The 27,541-nt window shown below is 41.6% G+C and overlaps 2 protein-coding genes across 2 annotated transcripts in view; both read left to right on the top strand.

Moving 5' to 3' along the window:
- Positions 1-2,591, top strand: part of LOC308095446 (uncharacterized protein) — a gene marked incomplete at its 5' end in the record, with an annotated part of 43,461 nt that extends 40,870 nt beyond the window's left edge. Inside the window, 2 exons of the mRNA XM_080442505.1 lie at positions 150-227; positions 858-2,591. Of these exons, the coding sequence (XP_080298631.1) occupies positions 150-227; positions 858-2,140 (1,361 nt within the window). The 3' untranslated portion in view covers positions 2,141-2,591. The remainder of the gene's footprint in view (positions 1-149; positions 228-857) is intronic.
- LOC308095449 (peroxisomal ATPase PEX1-like) overlaps positions 1-27,541 on the top strand; it is a gene marked incomplete at its 5' end in the record, with an annotated part of 166,187 nt that overhangs the window by 128,813 nt on the left and 9,833 nt on the right. The gene's annotated exons all lie outside the window — the stretch shown is intronic.

Below are 27,541 nucleotides of genomic sequence, written 5' to 3'. Positions count from 1 at the left end.
ACCACACCATAGCATCTCATCATGACATCACAGATCAGAGCATATATATGTGCAGATTGTGTGGCTATAGAACATGGTTAAAGCTCTTTCACTCTCCTTGGTATTTAATCAAACTGGACTGTTTGATTGATGTCTGTGTTGTGTTGCAGTGGGTGGAGAGACCACAGATGAAAACTCCTCTCTACCAGTGAGGAAGAGGAGACGCAGTAAGGATCGAGCTCCAGATAGTGAGTCTATGCTGCTTTTACAAATATTCTAGCAATCGTCTAATCTCAAAACATTTAAGTGCAATTAGTGCACAAGGTTTAAACATAGTGAATAAAGAAAAATATATAACCAACATTAAGCTAACCAACATAAACACCACCTAAGCTTTCTGGAAAACTTCAAATATTTGTTCAAGAATTGCACAAAATGTATAATGCTATATACTGTACACTGTACAGGAACAACAAGAACCCCAAAAAGGGTTCCCATCTTGAAAGGTATAGGGGTTCCCACCCTAAATGGGTTGAGAGACAGTGGAATATGTCTACAGTCTTTTTCTCTTGCTATTTGTTCACATTTTCTCTTCCAATGTTGTCATTACCAATTCTCAAATGTGCATTGTGTTCCCTGTTGCTCCCAAGTCCCCCACTGTTGGTCTGGTGGTGTAGAGTAGACTACCATGTGTTTCCTCTGACACACATTGGAACCGCTTCTTAACAAATTACTTGACTGATTCATTTATAGTTTGATAAACATTAAGGGAACAGGACAGCAATTATGAGTCTTTCACACTATGCATGCAAAGAGTCTCTGAACAGCACTTATGATGTGGCATTTTCACTATATTCTTCCATTGTGTTGTCTTTCAGTGGCAGCAGACAACATTATTGACTCACCAGTGTCTCTCTCTGTGTCTGAGCTGAGACTGGTGCTACTGGGGAGGACTGTAGCTGTGAGGAACGCAGTAGGAAACACCATCCTGGGCAGGAAGGTGTTTGGTGCTGAGGCCAGCTCCTCTGAACTGAGCCAGAGGAGTAGGAGGAGAGAGGGTGACGTCTGTGGGAGACGGTTGGTGCTGGTGGACACTCCAGACTTCTCTGGACGCTCACTGGAGGACACAAGGCAGGATGTGGGGCTGTGTGTACGTCTGTCCGCCCCGGGTCCCCATGCATTCCTCCTGGTCATACCAGCAGAGGCCTCTGAAGGAGAGGTGAGAGGGATGATGGAGAAGATGCAGGAGGCGTTTGGAGAGAGCTGCTGGGAACACAGCATTGCCATCATTATCCACGCTGACAGTGTGAAGAAGCAGAATGTTGAGGAGTTTCTCCAAGCAGGCAGTCAGGAACATCAGCAGCTTGTAGATAAATGTGGAAACAGATGCCACGTCCTCAACATTACAGACAGCAGCAATGCTGGTCAGGTTTCACAGCTGCTGGAGAAGATAGAGAGCATGGTGGCACGAAACACAGAGAACTTCTACAGCACTCAGACCTACCAGGAGGCAGAGGCCCAGGTCAGAGAGATGGAGAGAAAGATTCAGAGGGACTTGGAGGAGAGGAGACACATGGAGGAGCAGGAGATGAGGGAGAGATTTGAGAATGAGCTGAAGGACTCTCTGATGAAGATAGAGGGATCCATCCAAGAGCACGAGGGAGACATCAGGAAGATCGACCATCGAACGAGTGAACTAGAGAGACAAATGAGGGAGGAGAGGGATGAAGAGAAGAAAAGAGAGCTGGAAGGAGAGCTGAGAAGGGAGTCTGAGAGAAGACAGGAGATGGAGAGAAAGCTGGATAGGTTTAGAGCAAAGAGAGATAATGAGAGGAGAGAGAGGGAAGAGAGACACATACAGGACATAGAGGAGATGAGAGAGACCTACGAAGCAGAGGCCAGAGTGGAAGCAGAGAGAAACCTGATGAAGGTTCTCCTGCCTGAGATCCAGAGGAACATCATGATCTCAAACACAAAGATGCAGAGAGAGTTCAACAGACAGCTGGGGGAGAAGAACATAGAGATGACAACACTGAGACAAACATTAAAGGAGAGCCACAGCCGTTATTCAGTGCTGGAGGAGTTGTATCAAGACTCACTGGACAAACGTTTGAAGGTACTGGGAAAACTGCCATCAGGAAGTGAAAGGGAGTACTTGTGAGGGGGAATAAAGGAGAGTAGAATGAAGGTTCAGAATATTTAAGTTTTTAGATGCTGTACAGAACAGTCAGCCTATGTCAGTTTGGAAGAGCAAAAATATTTTTTAAATGTTAAACTGTATTGTCTTTTAACTAAAAAAATTATTGTCCACTTACTGTCATGGTAACAGACATTGAGAGCCATTGTTAGCTTACCAATTACCACTTATGTGCAACATTTCTGAATCTTATGTACATGTAATATTTGGTCACATACTGTATGTAAGAGTCATACAAGACATACACCTTTTAATATAGTGGTGTTAATCCCGGTAGTTAATTTTATAGAGGGTAGCTCTCATATGAAAGTTCACCTGCTTTATCTTTCGTTGCTAAATGTCTAATTAAGGAAGAACGTCTATTCATTCAGTTTAAACAAACAGTCTGTAAATATCGCTTGTAAATAGTTTTTGCAGTTTCTTCTAATTCATGTTATGGTGATGATGATTAAACGTTATCTTTCATATTAAACCCTCTTTCCTAACTAGTGTTACTTTATGTTCAGTCATATATGCATTGCTTTTTTTAATAGACTGTACATATATTACCCAGAAGGCCTGGGTAATATAAGGTTGATAGTCTGTATATATGCATTGGTATATTAATTGGGAATAGATGTACAGTATATTCATTCATATATTAATTGGTGATGACAGTACATTTAATCTACGTAATTACAACAACCGTGGCTTAATGTTGGATGTGATTGATGCCTGTGGCTGCTTACTGTACCTCCTGTAACAGAGAGGCCCACTTGAGAATCTTGGAAAGCCACCTATAAAACTCACAACTGAATGTATATATTAATGCAAGGGGTTCCCAAACTTTTCAGGCCGTGACCCCCCAAAATAATCATATTTGAACCCCCACCCTGACAAGCACTTGGAATTATAGGAGTTGAGGCATATACCATTTTGACTCTGTTCCACAGATAAATGAAAATAGCCGAAGTACAAGCTCACATTGCCTGCTTGTAGAAATGTGCGGAGATTGCACATTTTGCACAGATTGGTTTGTTTACTGCTGAGTGAGAAGACAATGTTGCACATTAAGCTAATCATCTGGGGACCCCCCAAAATCATGTGGGGACCCCCCAGTTTGGGAACCATTGTATTAATGTATAAATGCATGACGTGGCCATAGCTGAGTGGGTAGAGAGGCTGTCTGGGTATCACTTGATACCCCAAAGGAGTGGGGACTAAATTACTTTAGTTAAACTTGTTTTAATGAATAAAATGTAATTGTCCAATCTGTATGGTAGAGTATGTTAATACAATATAACTTATACAATTGATCTCCCTGCTCTTCTATTGAGGCATTTAGATCGTGTCAAAGGTCATGTCTCACCTAGACACAGGATCTGACACCAATTTTGACCTGATGGTCAAGATTCAATTTATCCCCTGAGCAAGCAGGCAGGCTCTATTAGCTCAAAAGTAAAAATATCAGCGCAGGAAACCAGGTTCAAATCTGGGGTAGAAGAGGTAGGTTACCTAGTGCAGCTTTAATATGTTAATAATCATTATTCATGTTAACAAACGGCATACTTTACACTGTAATAGCCAATATGTATTAAGAATTTAAGCTACTTAGCTGTATAAACCATGTATGTATGGCATGAGGCTCATATGAGCTCAGAGCCCTTGGAATATTTTTGAAAGGTTCACCCCCGTTCAGGTCCTTTACAAGGTAAAGTACAAAAATAACAGAGTAAGATTTGAACCTGATGTCTTCACCACCCCAGTGCACCCTCTGTGAGAATTTCACCAGCTTCCTGACGGATGACTTGCTAACAAGCTTTTGCCGCCTTGCCTTGCAGCACTTAAAGTTTGGAGAAGGCCAGGAGGGGAAATGAAACTTTTGGGGCTGCTCAATAGCTCTTGACAGCAAAAGGCCATGGATGGGATGCCTGGAGCAGCCAGGAGTCAGGAGGACTCTTACTAGAGATTGCAGCAGCACTCAGCGCTCGCTCCGCTCCACTCCTTGGCTGTGGCAGTGAGATGTCTTTACACTGATCTGTTCTGTTGAAGCCAAGCCAATAATGTCGGGGTGTCGGCCTACCAGTGGTGGAAAGTAACTAAGTACATTTACTCAAGTACTGTACAATATGTAAAATGTTTAGGTACTTTTACTTTACTGGAGTATTTCCAATTGTCTATACTTTTACTTACTCCACTACATCTCAGAGGCAAATATTGTACTTTTACTCCACTACAATTATTTGAAAACTTTAGTTACTAGTTACTTTGCAGATATAAATTATTACGTTATAAAACATACATTAACCACTTTTTATTTTATACATAGGCTATTTGAAAACAGACGATCTACAAGCTCACAACGTGTCGCATTGCAACGCGTTGTGAGCTTGTAGATCGGCTATTTTCAAACATTTTAGTACTTTTACTTTTGGTACTTTATGTACATTTTGATACCAATACTTTTGTACTTTTAATCAAGTAAATTTTGAATTTGGGACTTTTACTTGTAACAGAGTACTTCTACGTTGCAGTAGTGATACTTTTACTTAAGTAAAACATTTGAGTACTTTTCCACCACTGCGGCCTACACACACTGCAGCAGAAATGGGGCAAAACATTTTCTTTTTCGGGGCGCCCCAAGAATTTCCAGTGGTTCTCAAATATTTTCAGGTCAACTTTTTTTTTACTTTTTGAATTATTGAATACTTTATTAGTCAGAAATGTAAACAGCACGAGAGATAGAATTGTCCCCACTATTCTATCGTCCTGTTTTTTTGTCACTGTATACTGTATATGTGAAATGTGTCCCCTGCACTTCCCCATCCATCTACAACTACTAGGAGCAGTGAACACCATGCTATGGCGCTAGGAGTGAAGAGTCTTGCCCAGGGACACTCATTGAGCCTGGAATCGAACCTGGGACAATCAGAGCCTCTGGGTCCCCTGGCGGTCTCACTAACCATTCAGCTATATGGACGCATCAACAAATACATTGTGAGCTTGTAGATCGGCTATTTTCAAATGGCCGAAATGTATATAGGGCCTGAAGTGGTTTATGTATGTTTAACTAGTAACTAAAGTTTTCAAATAATTGTAGTGGAGAACAAGTATACATACTCAAGTAAAGTACAAATACCTCAAAATTGTACTTAATTACAGTACTTGAGTTCATGTACTGAGTTACTTTACATCACTGATAATTGCACAATTGTGAACAAAAACTAACAGCCACAGAGAACCTACCGCCTTCACAGTTAAACTGTGAAAAACAACAGAGGTCATTTATTTCTGTTTTACATGCCACCACTAGAGGTCAATGTTGAATCATATTTAGGTATCGTAGGCATCCACAAGCCAATCTACAGTAGGTTCTATCTATGTAAATGTACATCATTTATTAAATGTGTGTTGTATCTTATTCATTCATATAGTGGAAGAGGAGAAGTGAAGCCATTCTAACAAAGCATGAGAGACCCCAGTAATTAAGATTAATACTTCACACTATTTAAAGACTTTCTACTGTGACATAATGTATAACTATAGTCAATATCAACAGTAAGAATGATTCAAATGTAGGTCAACAACTTCTTATTCCAAGTAACATTAAGCGTTGACAAAGTCAACTCAACTAAGACATAACAAACCACAGCAAATCTACCAGCAGTAAGTAGTGCCAAGGTAATTTTTACATTGATACATACAGCCATAGCTGGTGTTGTTTTTTAGGTTTCAAACCTGTGGTGCAATTCTCGAACAAACCTATTTATAATTAAATATATAATATATTAAAAAAAACATAAACAAAGTGAACTCAACTAATAACATACCCAACCAAGGACCACTACGGAGCTCCGGACCCCCTTTTGAGAGCCAGTTCTTTATGTAACCCAGGTAACATCCCTCTTTTTACACATGCTGATAGGAGAATAAGCCCTTTTCACAAGCAGCCATAACCACATGAACCCTAGTGGAGCAGCTCACCTGCTGCAGGAGAAGACCTACTAGGGGATAGGCCTACAGTAGGTCAGGAGTCGGCAACCGACTGCATAGTCAGTGTGCCAGTGGTGGAAAAAGTACTACAATTTTGGTATCTTAAGTAAAAGTATCAATACTGCAATGTAGAAACACTCTGTTACAAGTAAAACTCCAGAATTCAAAATTTACTTGAGTAAAAGTACACAAGTATTGGTATCAAAATGTAGGCTTACTTAAAGTACCAAAAGTAGAAAGTACTCATTGTGCAGAATGTCCCGTTTCACATGGTATCATTATGTATAAAATGTATTAAAATCTTTTGAAAATAGCAGATCTACAAGCTCACAAACGCCTTGCAAGCTTGTAGATCGGCTATTTTCAAATAGCCAAGGTTTAAATTAGGGCTGGAGTGGTTAAAGTATTTTTTGTAATAATTCAAATCTACAAAGCCAGTGACTAGTTGTTTTCAAATAATTCTAGTGGAGTAAAAGTACAATATTTGCCTCTTGAGATGTAGTGGAGTAAAAGTACAGAAAGCTGGCAACACTGCAGTTAAGTAAAAATACCTCAAAATGTACTTTCCACCACTGCAGTGTGCCATATCAACATTACGTTTAATTATGACACCACATCAACAATATTTTTTTTTTTCCAACTGATTTTGATAGTCCATATACATAACAACCTTCAGAAATATTTTCTTTCACATCAGGATGTAATGATCATTAGAATCAACAACCCACCTATTTCCCAGACTCCCTCCCCAGTCAGAGTTAGGAGTTTGAATGAATGTAGAATCATGTGCAGGATGTAATTTGTATATAAATGTGAGGGGACTCAACTTAACTGAATACATCTTTTTTTGAATATGTTATCTCTCTCTCTCTCACACTTATGCCAGTGTTCCAGTGATCACCCTCCGCTGTGCCAATGTTGGCAGCCCGTGCCTAAGGTTGCCTACCCCTGGGCTGGAGGTGGATCATGGAACGTCCCAAAACTCACCACCAGAGGCCTACATCAGGGGGATGAAAGGGTAACATAATCTGTGTCTGTCTTTTGGCTGCCAAACCTGCTCCTGCTCCTAACTATTTATCCCTTGAATCTAGGCTCCTTTGTTCCCCCAATACTTTTGAGTATTTCCAGTTTTACTTCTACTCCACTACATCTCAAAGGAAAATATTGTACTTTTACTCCAGTACAATTATTTGAAAACTTTAGTTACTATAGTTACTTTGTAGATTTTGAATATTATTAAAAAACATGCGTTACCCTGCAGCCCTAGGCTATATATATTTCGGCCATTTGAAAATAGCCGATCTACAAGCTCACAATGCGTCGCGATGCAACGCGTTGTGAGCTTGTAGATCGGCTATTTTCAAAAGATTTTTATGCATTTGAAAAGTTGAAATGGGACATTGTTCATAATTAGTACTTTCAACTTTAAGTACATTTTGATATCAATACCTCTTTACTTTTACTCAACTAAATACTCAAGTAAATTTTGAATTCCGGACTTTTACTTGTAACAGAGTATTTCTATATTGCAGTATTGATACTTTTAAGTAAACACATTTGAGTACTTTTTCCACCACTGCTGATATGCCCATATATGGAGAACTCTGTATCTGTCAGTCCTTGTCCCTTTTATGAGGGTGTGGGGAAGAGTCACCCTTAATCACAGTATTTTACAGCAGCTACATGAAAAGTGACCTGTGCTTAAAACCTTCAAAGACACAAGTCTGTTAATCTAAGATGTGTACTGCTGTCTCTCTCTCTCTCTCTCTCTCTCGGCCCAGGAGAGAGGCACTACACCAGTAAGGTGGGGTCAACGAGTATCATGATGCCTGGCATTGCCTGCGTGACTCTAAGGAACAGGGATTTTGTTGTCTACCCTTCAGGGACAGAGGGCATCCAGATACTGTTGTTTATTGTCAAGGGCTACTGACACCCATCTACAGTTTCTCTCCCTCTCCGGTCCTCCTAGTGTAGGAACCAAACAGAGGAACTACACCGTGTGCTGTATTCCTCACAGTATAATAAATCGACTGTACAATCTATTTCTATTGTTGATCATCATCAAGGAAATTGCTGTGGCAGACTTACTGGAAGAAATTTGAATGGCTCAGTTTACCTGCCCTCGATCAGTGCCATGTAGATGGTCACAGGGGAGTCCAAAATCATAAAAGATGCAACCTAGATTTGAAACAAATCTAAAGGTTTAATGTAACAATTTCTTTGTTTTGTAATTCTTTTGTTGTACATTACCGGAACAGCTTGGCGTCTGCTTGACGCCATTTGACACACATTGTCCCAACTGGGAATTGTCAACATCAATGCAAGGCCAAACTGAGCTCATCACTTTTCCCACTAAAAGGTGCTGTCCCCGCCCTAACTTCATACAGTACTGGAATATATTCAAACCCAACCTCTCCCTGCCAGTCTCTGAGGAAATCAATATGTCGTATCTTGTGGCATTGCCTCATAAGTGCCCATTGACTTTCTTTACAGTCTTCAAAGAGACATCAACCGTAGAGACCAAGGTTCCGGCCCAAGCCTCAACATGGCATGTAAACGGACGGACTGTGTGGAGAAGCCCCTTTCTCTGCTTTTCGAGAAACTCGGACGGGCTGTGGGCTTGCATCCCGTCTGGTTTTTCGTCATACCCGTGATAGTCTCTGCAGCTCTGGGAGGAGGCTTCTGTTTTCTAAAAAACAGGCAGGACAATAACATTGAACGGCAATTCACACCAAGGCATGGACCCTCTAAGAAAGTGAGGGAATTTGTCAAAGAGAACTTTCCGTACGACGAGTCCTCGTTTTCAAGCCAGAGGCTGTACACGGAGGGCAACTACGCGTCTGTCATTGCGGTGTCCACCGGTGACTCAAACATACTGACAAAAGAAGCACTAGAGGATATCCTAAAGCTCAACGATAAAGTCAGTGACATCTCCGTGGCTGTGGGGCACAGACACTTGAGCTTCAAGGACTTGTGTGCGAAGACCAATGGAGCGTGTGTGCCGAACGACATCTTGAGAATGATCGACTACAATGCGAGCAACATTGAGCAAATTGACGTTACGTTTCCTTTGTACACGTTGGAATCCAAACAGACATTCTTGGGTTCGGCAATAGGCGGTGTTCAGGAAAATGTCAAAGGCATAGTGCAATTCGCTAAAGCGGTGAAGCTTATGTATTTCCTGGATGATAATAACGAGGGTGCAGATGCATGGTTGAAAGAATTCCAAGAGATGTTTTCAAAAGAGGAAGACAATAATAACATCAAGGTATGTCCGTAAAAGGGGAAATACAATTATATACAGTAAGCTATGGCAGTGGTTCTTAAATTGGGGTCCAATTAAGGACCCCCAGGGTTCCTTGAGGGGTTTCCAAATGGACCCTTTACAGGTCTGTAACTCTGAGAGTGTAGTTTGAGAACCACTTGGCTAAACAGTATGAGAGTAAAGGCTTTTTCCTTTTTATCTGAACTTTCAAAATCTCTGCTGTACCAGTTTCACTATAAGTATGCATAACAAAATGAATATTAAACCATTAAGACCTGAGATACAATTCTAAATCCTAACAGTTTTCGTGGACCCCCATCTGAAAATATTTTGTTCCAGGAACCCCTAGAAGCAAAGATTTGAGTTAAAAAAAAAGTGCTTCAAAAATAAATATATATTCAAAGATTTGCACACATTTTCAAGATCTTTCAAAAATAGCAGATCTACAAGCTCATAGCACGGCACTCGGTGCCGCGCTATGAGCTTGTATATCTGCTATTTTTGAATAGCCAAAGTATAAAATAATGGTTTAAGTGGTTACACAGATGCGTTCCAGGTTTTAATGGGCTAAAATGTTGACTGCAACCACAGGTGTCTCACTATACGTCGCTGTCAAGACAAGAGGAGTTAGAGAAACACAGCACAGACGGAATCCCATCCTTGTCGATCACAAGTGCTGTGGCCGTCTCCTTTTCTGTGCTCTCCTGTCTCAGGTAAGGTCCAGTGCTGGGTGTGCGTGTGAGGTGTATCAATACACCCCACACGCACGGGTGTATCAATACTGCAATACTGCAATACTGCAATAGAAATACTCTGGTTACAAGTAGAAGTCTAGAATTCTAAATTTACTTGAGTAAAAGTACAAAAGTATTGGTATCAAAATGTACTTAAAGTACCGAAAGTAGAGAGTACTCATCATGCAGAATGTCCCATTTCACAAGTTTTCAAATGTATAAAAAATCATTTGAAAATAGCAGATCTACAAGCTCACAATACGTCGCATTGCGACGCATTGTGAGCTTGTAGATCGGCTATTTTCAAATGGCTGAAATGTATATAGGGGCTGAAGTGGTTAATGTATGTTTTGTAATAATAATCAAAATCTACAAAGCAACTAGTAACTAAGGTTTACACATAATTGTAGTGGAGTAAAAAAGTACAATGTTTGCCTCTGAGATGTTGTGGAGTAGAAGTACAGTAAAAGTATTGAAATTCTTCAAAAGTGTACTTTAAGTACAGTATTTGAGTAAATGTACTTCGGCACTTTGGGGGTGGCAACGTATCGGCGCTGTCGGGCGGAAACCTTGTATGTTCCAGATCATATTTCTGAAAATGGAAGAAAAAAAATGAACCAGTGTTCCAATGGATCTAATGTAGTTTTTTAAATAACTCCATCAGATCCATTGGAACACTGGTTCATTTTTCTTTCCATTTTAGTCATAAGCTCTTTCAAAACATTTCATTGGTTCAATAATTATTGAAACCCACAGATATTTTCACTTAATTTATTGTTTTTTAAAACGAAAAAAAAAACCCCTGCAGATCCAGAAGCTCACAATGTGTTGCATCGCATTTTTGGCGACTTTTGTGTGACACTGTATGTGTTTGTGTCAACTGTTAGTCCATGAGCCAGACAAGATTACATTATCGAAAGAGTGGGCAAAACCATACCTATATTAAATTGTTTATAGGGTCAATATAAGTAAATAAATATATGATAACCTTTCCACGGGAGTAGCTTTTTCATATTTATCACACATTTTGTTATTTTCCCCATACAGTAGGTACATGACGGTGATAGGGTGACGGTGATAAGGTGATATATGATAAATCATTGTCTTCATGTAAGTAATCAACTGTGGAAGTTTCATTATGATAACTCTTTTTAAATGTTGTAATTTTTTCACCTGTCATGTACGTACGAAAAATAACAAAATGTGTGATAAATACGAAAAAGCTACTCCTGTGGAAAGGTTATCATATATTTATTTACTTATATTGACCCTATAAACAATTTAATATAGGTATGGTTTTGCCCACTCTTTCGATAATCATTGCTCAATTTTGGGGCTCTGGCTCATGGACTATGTATGTTGAAGTATACTATAGGGCATTCATTTAGGGGAAAGAAATACATAAAAAGTTGATATACAGTATGGAGATGGTTTCTGCCCAACAGCAACTATTATGTACGTATATTATATCGTCTCTGTCGGGTGGAAACCTCATATGTCTAAAACTGTTACTTTTCAGGATTCTAATTCAAAAAGTCAAAAGTAGCAGATCCACAAGCTCAAGCTCGAGCTTGTTTGATTGAATATTGATTGAATACTTTATTAGCAGTCTGCAAAAAAAAGCACAGGAAAGTACAGTTCAATACACGGTCTGCGAAGAGGATTTTAAATAAAGACTATGGCTTCTGAATCTTCTACTTTTGATGCTTTTGTGTGACATTGTAGTATGATCAAGTAGGGCGTTAATTTACGGAAAAAAAGATATGGAGATAAGAGGTTTCTGCCCGGGAACAACGATATGGATATTGTCTGATAACGATGAGGTTGTGTGATTGTCTTAGGCTGGACAACGTGAGGAACAAAGTGTGGGTGGCTGCCATGGGTGTCCTGTCTGCAGGCCTGGCCGTGCTGTCGTCACTCGGCTTGATGTTGTATGCAGGAGTACCCTTGGTTATCACCGTGATACAAACCCCCTTCCTTATACTTGGTAAGACATTGTGTATGGCCTTTTCAGGCCGCGACCCCCCAACATAACCATATTTGAACTGTTACACCCCAAAATAACCATATTTGAACTGGGGACCCCCCCAAAATAACTATATTTGAACTGGGGACGCCCCTCCAAAATAACCATATTTGAACTGGGGACACCCCCAAAATAACCATATTTGAACTGGGACACCAGTGGGACTAGTGGAGAAGAGATCCAGTAGAACTAAGTATATGCTTGGCTGCGTGTGGGTGTCAAGCTCCAAAAATTGCTGATCTACAAGCTCACAACCGCGTTGTCATCAAGGCCTGCCAAAATAAATTGGCCCAAATCAACTGTAGATTTTGTTCACTAAAATCTTATAATATTTAGTCAACTAAAACTAGACTAAAATGAAAACATTTCAGATGACTAAAATATAACTGAAACTAAAAGGAATTAACTAAATCTAAATTTGCTGTCAAAATTAACACTGTGCGGCAGAGCTAGTTTGTTACTCTTCAGCCACTTTTATTTGATGTTATACATTATGGAATCTCTGCTAACAGGATGCCTTTTGGCACCAGCAGTTGATTGATGCACTGCCCATATAATCTCAGAGAGGAGAGGACCTAATTGTTATGCTACTGTAGCTCCTTTCATGTTTTACATGTCTCTCTATTTCCTGTCTCGCAATGTTCTGTAATTAATGTCTTTGGAAAAAAATGAAAAGAGGGGCAAACACTGTATTTTATTATTTTGCTAAACTACTGATTTCTCAGATTCACTGTAACATATATGTTACAGGACGATTGGAGAACAAGGACGATTGAAGAAGGAGCGCTTGTTTTCATGCAATTCTGTAAAACCAACGCTAGAGGGCAATGCAAGCCAGACTAGAGGGAGGGTGTGTGCGTGTGTGTGTGAATATGTGTGTGTGCGCGCGTGCGCGTTTGTGTGCATGCGCGCGTGCATGCACACAAACGCGCACGCATGCTCAAACGTGTACGCGCGCACATGCGCACGCGCTCATGCTTTCAATTTGGTTTATTGAAAGCAGGACTGTTAAGATACTTTTATTGTGTTCTGGCTTTTGTTTTACTTTCTCCCTGACACACACACGCACACGCACACGCACACGCGCACGCGCACACACACACACACGCGCACACGCACACACACACACACACACACAGTGATCCATGAAAAGAACTATTCTGTCCCTATCGGTTCACAACTCGAACGGCGCTGATTCGACTCATCAGAGCATCGGCCGGTCAGCGCGGTCAAGCTCTGCTGAGTCGGCGCGCCTCCGTCATGGACAATAACTATTATCACGTGCGTGTGAACGCGTGTTCAGCGTTTCCCTAGCGTAGCTTCCTGGTTGCTACGTGGGGGGGAACAACAACAGACAGGTCCGCGTCGCATCAAAGCCCCGCCTCGCCCCGAAGCCCCGTGCCTAAAAACGAGCGCTCTGTCTTCAATCGTCCTGGTTCTCCAATCGTCCTGTAACATAATACATCCTGTGTCTCCCCTATGCAATCTCCCTCCCAGCTTTCCTACTACCTGTCTCAATAAATAAAACTAGGAGGACTGAACTACCTTTCTTTGCACCTTTTCAGGAATCGGCATTGACGACATGTTCATCATGGTGTCCAACTGGCAGCACACCAAGGTGAAAGACCCGGTGCCCACCAGGATGGCTCACACCTACCGAGAGGCTGCCATGTCCATCACCATCACCACCCTGACCGACGTGCTGGGCTTCTACATCGGCCTGTCGTCCGACTTTCCTTCCGTCCACTACTTCTGTCTGTACACGAGCACCGCCATCGTCTTCTGCTACGTCTACAACATCACGTTTTTCGGAGCCTTCCTGGCTCTGAACGGGCGTAGGGAAGCCAGCAACGGGCACTGGCTGACCTGCATGGAGGTTCCGTTTGAGAGCCCCGTCGCAGATTCCTCTAAGATGTATCGCGTCTGCTGCGTAGGGGGCGACTACGAACGAGAGACCGGAGCAGAGAAAGAACAGCCGATGACTCGCTTCTTCAAGAGCTATTACGGCCCGTTATTGACCACGCCATGGGCCAAAGCCGGACAGACAGACGGACTGACAGGAACAGAGCACCCACCCTTGCTGGTAGTATTGGTGACATTATAGAAGTTTTAGTAGCGCCAGCACTCTTAGAAGGGATCTTCCTCACTGTTCATATACATTTTCATGCATGCACTGAAGATAGCTTTATATTTACTTTTATTGACAGAATATTCAGTGAGAAACAGTGCAGATGTCTAGTGTCAGATTGTCAGTGTATTTACCCACCCTTGCTGTTAGTGTTGGTATCAGGACAGTAGAGGTTGAGGACAGGTTGCTGGTATAGTGTTGGTATCAGGACAGTAGAGGTTGAGGGCAGGTTGCTGGTATAGTTTTGGTATCAGGACAGTAGAGGTTGAGGGCAGGTTGCTGGTATAGTGTTGGTATCAGGACAGTAGAGGTTGAGGGCAGGTTGCTGGTATAGTGTTGGTATCAGGACAGTGGAGGTTTAGGGCAGGTTGCTGGTATAGTGTTGGTATCAGGACAGTAGAGGTGGAGGGCAGGTTGCTGGTATAGTGTTGGTATCAGGACAGTAGAGGTTGAGGGCAGGTTGCTGGTATAGTGTTGGTATCAGGACAGTAGAGGTTGAGGGCAGGTTGCTGGTATAGTGATGGTATCAGGACAGTAGAGGTTGAGGGCAGGTTGCTGGTATAGTGTTGGTATCAGGACAGTAGAGGTTGAGGGCAGGTTGCTGGTATAGTGTTGGTATCAGGACAGTAGAGGTTGAGGGCAGCAGGTAGTTGGAGAACAGCAGCTGGTAGGCCTGCTGCACAGAGTCCAGTCTGTGAGTCAGCTCTGTCAGTCTGGACTGCTGCAAGCTAGACTGAGACTGGAGCATCAAGGTGACACGTGTGACATACACACATGTATAGTCACATTTTTGTTTATTATGAACGTGTTCTTTGTATTTTTAAGAGCCTTATTGTGTATTAGAAACAGCAGGGAACTTATTATTTTAGGAACAGACCTATCCCACTTTTCGCCACAAGGTGGCAAATCTGACTGTGAGACAGGTAGTTTTAGGTGGTCAGGTGACATCTTTCTTCAGATGAACAAGGAAGAGAGAAAGAACAACACCAAAACTGACTCTGTCTCCCGTTGTTCCCTGTTTGTTCAGGTAAATGAAGTATTAGAACATTAAACATGTTCAATATGAGCACTGTGTCATGTAAAAAAAAGCCTTTTCTTGGTTTTATACCAGAAATGTGGTGATTTTGTATTAGTTTGTTGTGTGTAGTGAAATCTGGGCCTAGGCAGTCAGATTCATGGCAGCCATTACTGCTGCTCACAAACCTGTCCTGTAGTGTGTTTCACTTACAGTGTTGTTGTTGCTCCCTTTAGTGGTCTTCAGTGGTCCTTGAGGGGGTTCCAGGGGGTCCCCAGCAGAAGGTGTTAATACATTTTCACCCCTTTATCCATATTGGATACTTTGGCTATTCAAAAATAGCAGATCTACAAGCTCGCAGCGCTTGTAGATCTGCTATTCTTTTTTAAGTGTTTGAAGAATTTTGTGGAATTACAGACATCAGATAGACACAGGTACAGCCGTCGTCTCAACAGCCGTTGCCATGGATACAGGACAATGAAGGGCCAGCATCCGGTGTGATGTGTGCCGTTGAAAACAAAGCAGACAGACATACAGACAGACAGACAGAAAGGAGGTAAAAAACAAACACCAAATAACAACAGAGACTGTTCAGATATCTTACTCTACAACCTACTGAGTGTGAAATTGACTGAAAGTGTAAAAATGGATGATCCTACGTTACATGAACACTGGAGAGATGTTGCTGTGTGCTGCTATGGTTCTGAACCTTGTTCTACTTACTACTGCTTGCAATGTTGTCAACTTATGAAATGAAGATGACTCTGTGTTTGGACATGTTGTCAGCTAAAAGCCTAAAGGTCAAATAAGACACTGTAGAAACCTCAACTGTCAGTATGATGGATGGAATACTGTAGGTCAATGTTCACACTGCATTGTGGGTAAACTGCTGCTCTGCTCTGCTCTGCCTCTAGGCTGAGAGTGAATGTTTGTGCTGTCTAATGTTCAGTGTACTGACATAAGAGATTTAAGACTGGTTCTCAACATCCGGTCCGGGGACCACCAGGGGTCCAAATGGACCCTTACGGGTCTGTAACTCTGATGGAACCAAATGGACCCATTTGGCTACACTGGTACACTTTCAGAGTTCAATTAACACTGTGGGTTTTACAGTGTGGATAAAACCTTTATCAAAAGAGGGTCCACAGCCTATTGTATATCAAACTGGGGGTCCTTGTAATTAAAAAGGCTGAGAGCCAGTGCACTGCTACTGTAAGTAGCCCTGCAGCAAGATGACATAGACCTACAGTATGGTTGGTGGAAATCTGGTAGTACAGTACTCACTATAGAGTCTATTATAGGAGACATGAAGTACAGTACTCACTAGAGAGTCTATTATAGGAGACATGAAGTACAGTACTCACTATAGAGTCTATTATAGGAGACATGAAGTACAGTACTCACTAGAGAGTCTATTATAGGAGACATGAAGTACAGTACTCACTATAGAGGGTCTATTATAGGAGACATGAAGTACAGTACTCACTATAGAGGGTCTGTAGGAGTGTGACCAGAGTCATCAGAAAGCAGAGCAGGGAGAAGTAATAAGCCAGCTGCCTGTGACACCAGCCTGAGACAGACAGGAAGAGTACAAACTATCATCATAAAGCAATGCAATAAACAGTGGTGTCCTCATCTCAACCCAACACTACAGGAGTTTATGTCCTTACAGAGGAGTTGAACTATTCAGTGAATTCATATGATATGCATAGGACCTGCAATACTCTTGGCCCTCCATGATGAAAGTTTAGAAACGTCTGCAAACTAAACAATCAACAACTTAAACATAAATGATTGCATATTTATTGCATTCCTGTCAACCCAGAGAGATGCCTTTCATTCTAGCCACTGAACGCACTTAACTTCATGATAGATTATAAACAGACTTGCTTTTCAATTATGGTGACATTTAAAGCGTTTATAAAATGCTGAATTTGTGTAATATCAGATTTAAATAGAGACCAGACTTGTTGGAAGCTGGATGTTGTTTTGGCTCCATAGTGGCATCCATCAGGTTCTAGAAAAGTTTAGATTTCATTACAAACAAAACATTTAACTCATAAATGTCACCAAATGATGCTAGCAATACCGTTAGGAGATACAGTCTCTACTCACATAGTTAGCTGTTCTATATGGTCTCTGTAGGACAGAGGAGAGAATTAAACATAAAGTCTGTTCAGTATGAAGCAATTATTCCATTTAAAGCTCTTCCAGCGAGGTGGTTTCTGACAAGGCAAGTGAAACACCTGTTACACTTCAGGTTTGATGCTGTGAAGTCTGCCAGTAGAGGTACAGTAGGACAATGTCTATTTCATCTGAATATTATGAGTGATACTGTACTGTAGTTCTGCTGTAGCTTCATTTAAAGCAGCTCTATGTCTGATAAGCATGAAGTGCAGAGTAGTTTTACACCAGATGAAGGCCTCCACTACATGTTGTGATTCTGTTGTTCATCACATCTCATGCTGTACACAGTTTTAATTTCATACATTTTTATACGAAATGCTCTCCATGCAACAGTGTTGATTTTGACAGCAAATTTAGTTTTATTCTTTTGAATAAAATTCCATTTAGTTTTAATCATATTTTAGTCATCTGAAATGTTTTAGTTTTTGTCTAGTTTTAGTCGACTAAATATCATAAGATTATAGTCGACTAAATCTACAGTTGATTTAGTCGACTAAAATGTATTTCCGCTGGTGCCTTGATGGCGTCGTAATGGCTGATTTTCCACTTGATTGCAATATGAAAATAGCCGATCTACAAGCTCTCTACGTGTCGCAGTGCGACACGTTGTGAGCTTGTAGATCTGCTATTTTCAGAGCGCAACACCAGAGCGCAACCAAACATATTTGACTTGTCTTTTAGTTCTACTGCATCTCTTCTCCACTAGTCCCTCACTAACATTTTAGTCTAGTTTTTATTTGGCCTAAATAGGCCTATATTCAGTCTTAGTTTTAGTCATCATAGTTTTGTTTTTATTTAGTTTTTATTTGTTTTCGTCAGTGATAAATGTTAGTCGATGAACATTTTTGGTCATAGTTTTAGTCGACGAAATCAACACTGCCATGCAAAGGTGGACACATGCACAGGGGTCAGCCAACGTTCATCTTCTGTCTTGTAGCTTATGAGGATTAATGTAACTCTATGTTTTCCGCTCAGTAAAATACTTGCCACTAATAAATCACAGGTACGTACAGTGTTACTGCTATCAGTTATTGTTTATTAGCTTGGTGTTTGTCTTGCTGCTGTTTCTGCATATCAGACGGATGACTGGGTGTTAGGCTTAGTCCTGTCTTCACCACTGTTCTGCTCCAGTTGTGACTTAAGGACAGTGGCAGTGGGTTAGTAATAGTTATTATAAAGAACCCATACAGTAGATGGTTATTAGTTCTCCAGGAGGTATTGTCTATGTCTATTAAGCTTAATTAATGATTAATAGAGTTGTGATCAAGGCATTGTTATGCAAGCCATGATCTAAGAAAAGACCACACTAACCACACCCTGTCCACACACACATTCATAAACTGTACATGAAAAAAAAACATTGTTTGTGTGAGGAAGGCAGAGGGATACAATGAGGGGTACAATACCACTTATTAAAGCTGCTATTATTATTATTATTCACCATATGAAGTGTTTCCATAACCATTAGCTTCATTTACAACCAAGCATACTGTATGCTATGAGGACATCTACTGGGCAAAGTGTGTTATTATATCCAGAACAATTAGCTGTAGAATGAGTCTCTGCTAAATCTCTGCTACTCTATAAATATGATCCATTGCAGCATTGAAATAACTGCTTCCTTTTTTATTAAGGTCTGCTTTATTTAACTACGGGACACAGCAACGTAACAACATATATATGTTTATAATAATGGACAGGTCATCATGTCAGTTCCTGTAGTCCAGACTGCATTGCCACCAAGCAATGAATGAAAAACATGTTTTAATTAGGATCGTGCAGGTTCTACAAATGTACTTTCAAATGATGTTCTGCTTACTTAACACTTAAAGTTGAATATACAAGACATTACTGACATATTTAATTATTTTATACTTTCAAAATGTTTCTATATTTGAAAATACATGAACATTTTTCAACATGGAAATGATTATGACGATTATGCAAAAATATTGTGTTTAGACGATTATGTAATAATTGTGACAAGCCTCGTCACCACTACTGATTTCTAACCCTTTACTGTCATTTTTAATAAGATTAAAGAGAATTAGGTCCAACTAGCAGGTTCAGAGGCATCTGCCATAAAACCCTATTAATCTCGGATAATTTCATAAAAGCAAAGGTTAAATTCTCAATCTGAAATGTCTTGCAGACTGCTTAGCTGTTTGTAGAACAAGCTCACGCGTTGTGAGCTTGTAGATCTGCTATTGTCGATGAAGTTTGACACTTTTTTAACGTTTGGCATTGTAAGCATATTTTGATACCAATACCACAATGTAGACGTTTAGCAGACCATACCTTTATACTTTTACTCAAGTAAGATTTTGACTGCAGGCGTATCACTTTTAACAGTGTATTTCTATATTGTGATACCTATACTTTTACTTAACACATTAAAACCATCGGTGTAACCACTTTAACCATTATTTCATACTTTGGCTATTCAAAAATAGCAGATCTACAAGCTCATAGCACGGCACCGAGTGCCGCGCTATGAGCTTGCAGATCTGCTATTTTTTTTAAATCGTGAAAATGTGTGCAAATATTTGAATATATATATATTGTTTAAAGCGAACATTTTTTACTCAAATCTTTGCTTCTGGGGGGTCCCTGGAACAACGTGTTTTGAGATGGGAGTCCGTGGCCAAATACATATAATTTTTGGGGGCCCTTGACATGACACAGTTTGAAAAACACTGATTATAGCAACATAAGTAAAAAAAAAAACTGTTAGTATTTAGAAGACATTTGTAGAGTCCCCACAAGCAAAGATTTGAGTTGAGTTACAAATTTTCACTTTAAAAATATATTTTCAAAGATTTGCAAAAATGTGAAATATGAGCTTGTATATCTGCTATTCTTGAATAGCCAAAGTATAAGATGATGGTTAAAGTGGTTAAAATCTAAAATGACAGCAGTAAAAACTACTCAGTATTTCTTCCACCACTGCAAATATTACTGAGAGGCATAAAGGCACCGCTCGTATACCAGAAAGCCACTAGATGGCACTGTAACACAATTTATTTTGTTGTAAAACCCCAGAACTCTCAGTGCGTCTCTGGTCCAAACTCCATGAGCCAGGACCTCACAGGGTTGTCGGTACGACTCCCCCCGGCCTACAGTACATGCCTTCCATCCAGAGGGGCTTTGAGGAGCTGAACCAGGAGCAGATGGAGCGCCTCCTACAGGAGATCAGAACCATCAAGAGGAGCCACAGGAGAGTCAATGTGAGTTACACCCATAGACTGTAAAAAATCACACCCAGTGTGAAGTGGGAAGTGGGCATAAGCCTATTTATAGGTTATTAATGTCATCATGTGTCTCGCTAGCCAATCACAGTGCTGAATAGAGTCAGCCAATAGAGTCAGCCAATAACAGTACAGCTAGGGGTCTACTAATGGGCCAATCACACTGCAGGAAACTAATACTCATGAGGTGTCCCAACCCCACTTATAGGGGCGGCTACACCGCCCAAAAATCACACCCAGTGTGAAGTGGGCGGTGTGGTCATCACAGTGGTCATCACAGTGATGGAAGCTCACTTCAAAAAAAATAATAATTTTTTTGAAGTCCATAGTCCTATTTATAGGTTATTAATGTCATCATGTGTCTCGCTAGCCAATCACAGTGCTGAATAGAGTCAGCCAATAGAGTCAGCCAATCACAGTACAGCTAGGGGTGTGCTAATGAGCCAATCACAGTACAGCAAATGTGTACTAATGAGGTGTCCCAACCCCACTTATAGGGGCGGCTACATCGCCCAAAAATATGGACGAAGGGAACAGTGAGGCCACTGTATTTTTCTTATTTAGAGTTCTTGCTTACTCTGCTTATTCCAATCACGTGCTTGCATAGGAGCGTCTGATAAATGCCTAAATTGTCTCTGCCTTTTTCCGAGCCCAGTGGGATAAAGGAGCTGATCACCACTGGATTTGAGTTCATCTACTACAGCCTCCAGGCCGGTCCGCTCTTCCGAGAGCTGGTGTCCACGGGACGGGGTCTCCGGGGCGGGGCGCTGCTCGTCACCGGAGCCACGGTAAACCTTTAACCCCCAACCCCCCCCCCCCCCCCATCCCGATAGCATGAAGACATTAACCCTTCCATCGTGTTAGGGTCTTTTTGACCCGTTTTCAAGTTTGAATAGGTAAAAAGTACCCTTTACATTTCTTTATTGGAACGAGGCCTCATGATATCCTTAGAAATAGCCATTTTAACGCAACAAAAATATTTATCATAATTTTAATTAATTCTGATGGTCTCAAAAAAATAAAGTGACACTTGTGGTGTTAGGGTCCGAAATGACCCGGCAAAGAAGTGTGGCTCAATTCCCCCACCCAACATAATATTTTAAAAAGTGTTTACATGGATATGAATGCATAACAAGTCAGCTATGAGGTGAGAGAATTTTTTTTTATGAAAATACTTATTTTTTTAGTATTTTGGGCTGATTTAAATCACGGGTCAAATTTGACCCGCTAACACCACAAGTGGATGCAGTTTTCTAACACAATGCAAGGGTTAAACAGATAGTCCTTTAGCTGGCATTGTTAGCACTGGGCTAACTTACTGTACACGTGGTGTGTTATGTTGTCGTCTTCTTCACAGGGCAGTGGGAAGAGCTCTCTGGCTAAAGCCTTGTGCAGGAGGGCTGGGGAAGACCTGGACGCACATGTGGAGGTGGTGGACTGCAAAAAAAGGTAGGAGGATCAGTGGTGGAAAAAGTACTCAATTGTTTTACTTAAGTAAAAGTGTCAATACTGCAATGTAGAAATACTTAAAGTACCAAAAGTAAAAGTGCTCAAATGTTTGAAAATAGCAGATCTACAAGCTCACAATGCGTTGTGTTTCGACGCATTGTGAGCTTGTAGATCTGCTATTTTCAAATAGCCTATGTATAAATTAGGGCTAAAGTGGTTAATGTATGTTTTATGATATAATAATGTATATCTGCAAAGTAACTAGTAACTAAAGTTCTCAAATAATTGTAGTGGAGTAACGGTATAATAGTTTCTCTGAGATGTAGAAGTAAAAGCATTGTAAATTGTAAATACTGAACAGTAAAAATACCTCAAAATTGTACTTTAAGTACAATACTTGAGTGCATGTACTTAGTTACTTTACACCACTGAGGAGAATATGCACGCACGCACGCACGCACGCACGCACGCACGCACGCACGCACGCACGCACGCACGCACGCACGCACGCACGTAAATGTACAGTAGCCTACCGTACTGTACATGTGTTGAAGGTTACCCTATAGATTTTACTGTGTCACGGATTGAGAAAATAGCAGATCTACAAGCTCACCACATGGAAATATTAATGACTGGGAATCATTCATTGCCTGAATTGATTCAAAACTTGTTTTTATTTTTTTCACGTCAATCAAACAGTATTTATTTTCCAGGGAAAAGGGCGGAGACGGTGAGGCAGACTCTGGAGGAGGTTTTTGAGCAGGCGGTGTGGAGGCAGCCCTCCGTGGTCCTACTGGACGACCTGGATCACGTGACGGGGGCGCCCACCTCGCCGGAGCACGAGCACGGCCCCGAGGCGCTCCTACGGAAACACATCGCACAGAGTAAAACATCACTTTTATACATTGTACAAGCGTACTAAAATGTTGATGTCCTCACAAATGTATTACGGTAATACAAACGTGTGTGTGTGTGTGTGTGTGTGTGTGTGTGTGTGTGTGTGTGTGTGTGTGTGTGTGTGTGTGTGTGTGTGTGTGTGTGTGTGTGTGTGTATGCGCGCCTGCCTGCCTCCAGGTCTCATGGACATAGTGGATGAGTTGGTGCAGCGCTCCAGCCTGGTGTGTCTGCTCCTCTCCAGCCACAGTGAACACTCTCTGCACCGCTCCCTGACCCAGGTGCAGGGCTCCCACTTCATCCAGGGCTTCCTCCACATACAACCCCCTGACCAGGTATGCACGCACGCACGCACGCACGCACGCACGCACGCACGCACGCACGCACGCACGCACGCACGCACGCACGCACGCACGCACGCACGCACGCACGCACGCACGCACATTGATTGAATACTTTATTAGCAGTTTTTATGCGACACTGTTGGGCGACAAAGTATAGAATAGCGCTTAAAGTAGTACAATGCAGGTCCACAAATTTTTAGCAGCCTTTGCTGGTCATTACCGTCACTGCAGGCCGTTCGTTTATTCCTGCGTTACCCAGAATTCCATTTGTTTTCATCGGAAGACGGAAGCGTTTCAAAAAGCGTTGTTTTATACTATCTGTGGATCGTTTCTCTTAGCCAGTGGAGCTTTAGTTACCGTGAGCTGCGTTTTATTTTTCTCTTGTTTTTCGATCTTCAAATCCTGCAATCTCTTCAAAACAGCGTGAGATTCCATTTTGTTGTTAGCGCGGTAGTTCCTGGCCAAACAGGAAACCGGTGCATTTCCTTTTCCGTTTTCCGGCCGGATGACGTCATTTTCGCGGGAAAGGCTCACCGAGCCACCTTTTCAATAGAAAAGGCTTTCGGGGGTGAAATTCATGGAGTAGGTGTTGTGAAACATTTGCCACTCACAAAATATATACAATTTAACTTTAATTTTGTTGAAAAAGTTACCTAGTATTACTTAAAGTTCTAAAAACAAATTTGCTTCACAAGCATTTTATTAATCAAAAATCTAAAAAGTGATCAATAGAATTACTAAGATAATTATTGACAGTTGCAGCCCTACACACAATGAAAAGAGAATTGCATGAATAAAGACACCAGTTGATATATATACTGTAAATAGAATACTATAACATCTCTGTCGGGTGGAAATCTGTGTCCAAAACTGTAACTTTTCAGGATTCAAATTGAAAAGTAGCAAAAGTAGAAAATGAACAAGCTCGAAACGTGCCGCGTTGCGCCACGTTTCGAGCTTGTATAGATCTACTATTTTTGATGCTTATGTGTGACGCTGTAGTATGATCAAGTACGGTGTTAATTTACGGAAAAAACACAAAAAGTTAAAATAGGGAGATAAGAGGTTTCTGCCCGACAACAGCGTTATACTAATCTGAGTTCCCAGAAGTTTTCGCCCGCTCTCATACAAACGGGAGGGGCGAAGGAACTTCTGGGCCAAAGCCCTGCTATCTGTGGGCCGGATGTGCGTTGCTCTCAGAATCTGAGCGGACACGCCTCTTACCGGTCTACTCGTCTAAAAAGTCCGACGAGAGGCAAACAGCAGTACACAACAATGGCGGCCGCAATTTCTCAAGGGGAAATTGCTTCCCGTCGCTCCTATTTACTTGTAAGACCCACTGCATGTGGATCCCGCCCCCTTTTCTTCATTGGCTGTTGATTTGAATCAGAAATCAGTGGCCGCGCCCCTGCTGTCCAGGCTTTGAGGCGAAGCCTCCCAGACTAGCGTTATACTGCATGTCTTCCCTCAGACACAGAGAGCAGAGATCCTGCGCTGTCTGATCCTCAGGAGGACCGGCCTATCAGAGGAGACCCTACACACTCTGGACCTGGGAATGGTCTCCAAGGAGACGGAGGGTTACGTGCCCCGTGACCTGGCTCTGCTGCTAGAGAGGAGCGTGCACGCCAGTGTTGTACGCACTGGACACGGTAACCAACCACCGTACTACTGTACATTAACACATTTTAATGTTAACTTTCAGCCTGGCGGCCCTATTTTGGGCATTATTACATCCAGTATCTATCATCACTTTTGCATTACACTGTCGTACAATAAAGTATTAACACATTGGGTGCCAGAATTTTATAATAACAGAATACGTTCGGTGCCGGGAATCTCACCGTTTTGTGCTGTTTAAAGCTGTAAACTCCATGATGAGCAATCCATGAAAAAAAAAGCATGCCTCCATTTTACCCGATGGTCCTGGCTAACGGCTGGAACGATAACGATCGCGGATGCAAAATGAGTTGTTTTCCCCAGCGTAAAAAGTTTCGGAGTTATAGGCGTTTCTTTTAGAGAAGGAAATAGACCGGAAGCGGATGGGGAGCCATGTTTTTGACATGGTGATCCATCTGGCCCTTCCTTCTCAGAATCGCCTAGGGTGATCCCAGAGCTGCTCTAGCCCCTCCCGCATGGAAATAAACGAAAAAAACTAAAAGATAAAACTCACGTATATATATGTTTTTTAGGAAAGTTGGCACTCCACGGGTGTATTTGCAAAACCGTATTAATCCGGTTTTGGCACTCAATGTGTTAAATATGGCTTGAATAATTAAGGAAATCGTTTTTATTTATATAGCTTATACCAGGATTGAGCATCTTTTAAGGAGATGTAATTCAAACATGGTAACGTTTCTATATGGTCTGTTCAAGAAGACAGACGTTTCATGGCTATTTGGCGAAGAGATTTGGTTTAAAAAAAAAGGAGGGGGTCTCAACTGTATACTGTAGGGTTTAAGTGGTTAAAGGGCCATATGTATGTATCATACGGTATCACTGTTACAGCGTCACTGATACAGTGTCTGTCCGTCCTCAGGTGTGTGTCTGTCTCAGGGGGACTTCCAGCAGGCTCTGGAGGGCTTCACGCCCCCCTCGCTGTTGGCCATGGACCTCCACACCCCCCCCAGCGGGGCGGGGCTGGACAGGGTGGGGGGGCTGAAAGACGTGCGACGGCAGCTGATGGACGCCATCCTGCTCCCTGCCAAGGTCAGCTGCACAACGGTCAAACCATGTGGGATATAGCAGTGGTTCTAAAAAAAAAATCATGTCAAGGACCCCCAAAATTATGTTTTCTTTTTTACTGCGGACTCTGTGCTGCACTATGAGCTTGTAGATCTGCTATTTTTTGAATAGCCAAAGTACAAAAGGTTAAAGTAATTCAAATTACCGGTAGTGTGATGCTATATTAACACATTTTGCTAGGGACCCCCTGGAACACCCCCAAGGACCCCTTGGGGTCTCCCGACCCCACTTTGAGAACCAACGGGATATAGAGTGTGTGGGGGAACCACCAGGGGGTCCTTGAAGGGGTTCCAGGGGGGTCCCCAGCTAAATGATTGATAGCTCCAAATGGACCCTTTTACGTGTCTGTAACTCTGAGAGCTTATGTAAGCTCTCAGAGTTACATTGATACTGAGGGTTTTACTGTATAGATTGGGGCCAGATCTATACAAAATCATATAATAAATGGGGGTCCATGTCATAATTATTTAATATCATGCTTGGGAGTCTTTGAAAGAAATGAAAGGGTTTGAGAATCACTGCTTTAATCCATTTTAGACCTGAGGCCGATTCTAAAAACGGCCTCTATATTCTGATACATTTTCTGGAAAATATTTCTATTCCAACTTTTTTTTAAAAGAAGGGAAAAAAAGAAAATGTTGCTATATACGATATATAGCAACAAATATAATGACACAGAGGTGTTCCCAGCTTGAAAGGTATAACAACATGTAGGTGTTCCAGGTCTAAATGGGTTGGATAATGTGAAAATGTTAAATACTAAGATAAAAGTGTCCTTAATGTACAAGGTAAAGGGGAAAATGACTCGCAAAAATCAACTATTTTCTTTAGTCGTACGTCTGATTTCAGTAAACACTTATGAGAACACGCTGCCCTCTTGGCCAGGTTTTATATTTCTGTATAAACACTGATTTTGGGAAAAAAAAAATCTTCTTTTTGTGTGAAACTTTGAAAGCTCATTTCTCGGCTTCCTAGGAGTTACAATAGATTCTTGTAAGAAAGAAAAGTATCCGTCTGTCTATCTTATTGTCTCCGCCAGGCTGAAAGGCATGGCGAGAGAGTGTTTTACCCCCTGTCCGTCCGTGTGTCCGTGTGTCCGTCATTCTGTCTGTGTACAGCTAATCTCCGGCACCGTTGGCTTGCTCGCAGTGAAACTGTGCACACACACTCCCTGTATACCACAGCAGAACCTCTGCCCCAAATTTTTCACATGGGCATTTTATAGCGCCATCAGGAGGCCGATTTGTGCAAAACATATTTTTTGACAGTACTCCTACAGGTTTTGTCCAAAAATCCCGAAAATCGGTACACAGCATCTCTATAGTCATTAAACAAAACTTGTCTCTCACATTTTTCATATT

Source organism: Gymnoscopelus braueri, assembly GCF_963280865.1.
Source record: "Gymnoscopelus braueri genome assembly, chromosome: 11".
Lineage (NCBI taxonomy): Eukaryota > Metazoa > Chordata > Actinopteri > Myctophiformes > Myctophidae > Gymnoscopelus > Gymnoscopelus braueri.
The sequence above is the reverse complement of the archived record's forward strand: the minus strand, read 5'-3'. Positions and strand labels throughout refer to the sequence as shown.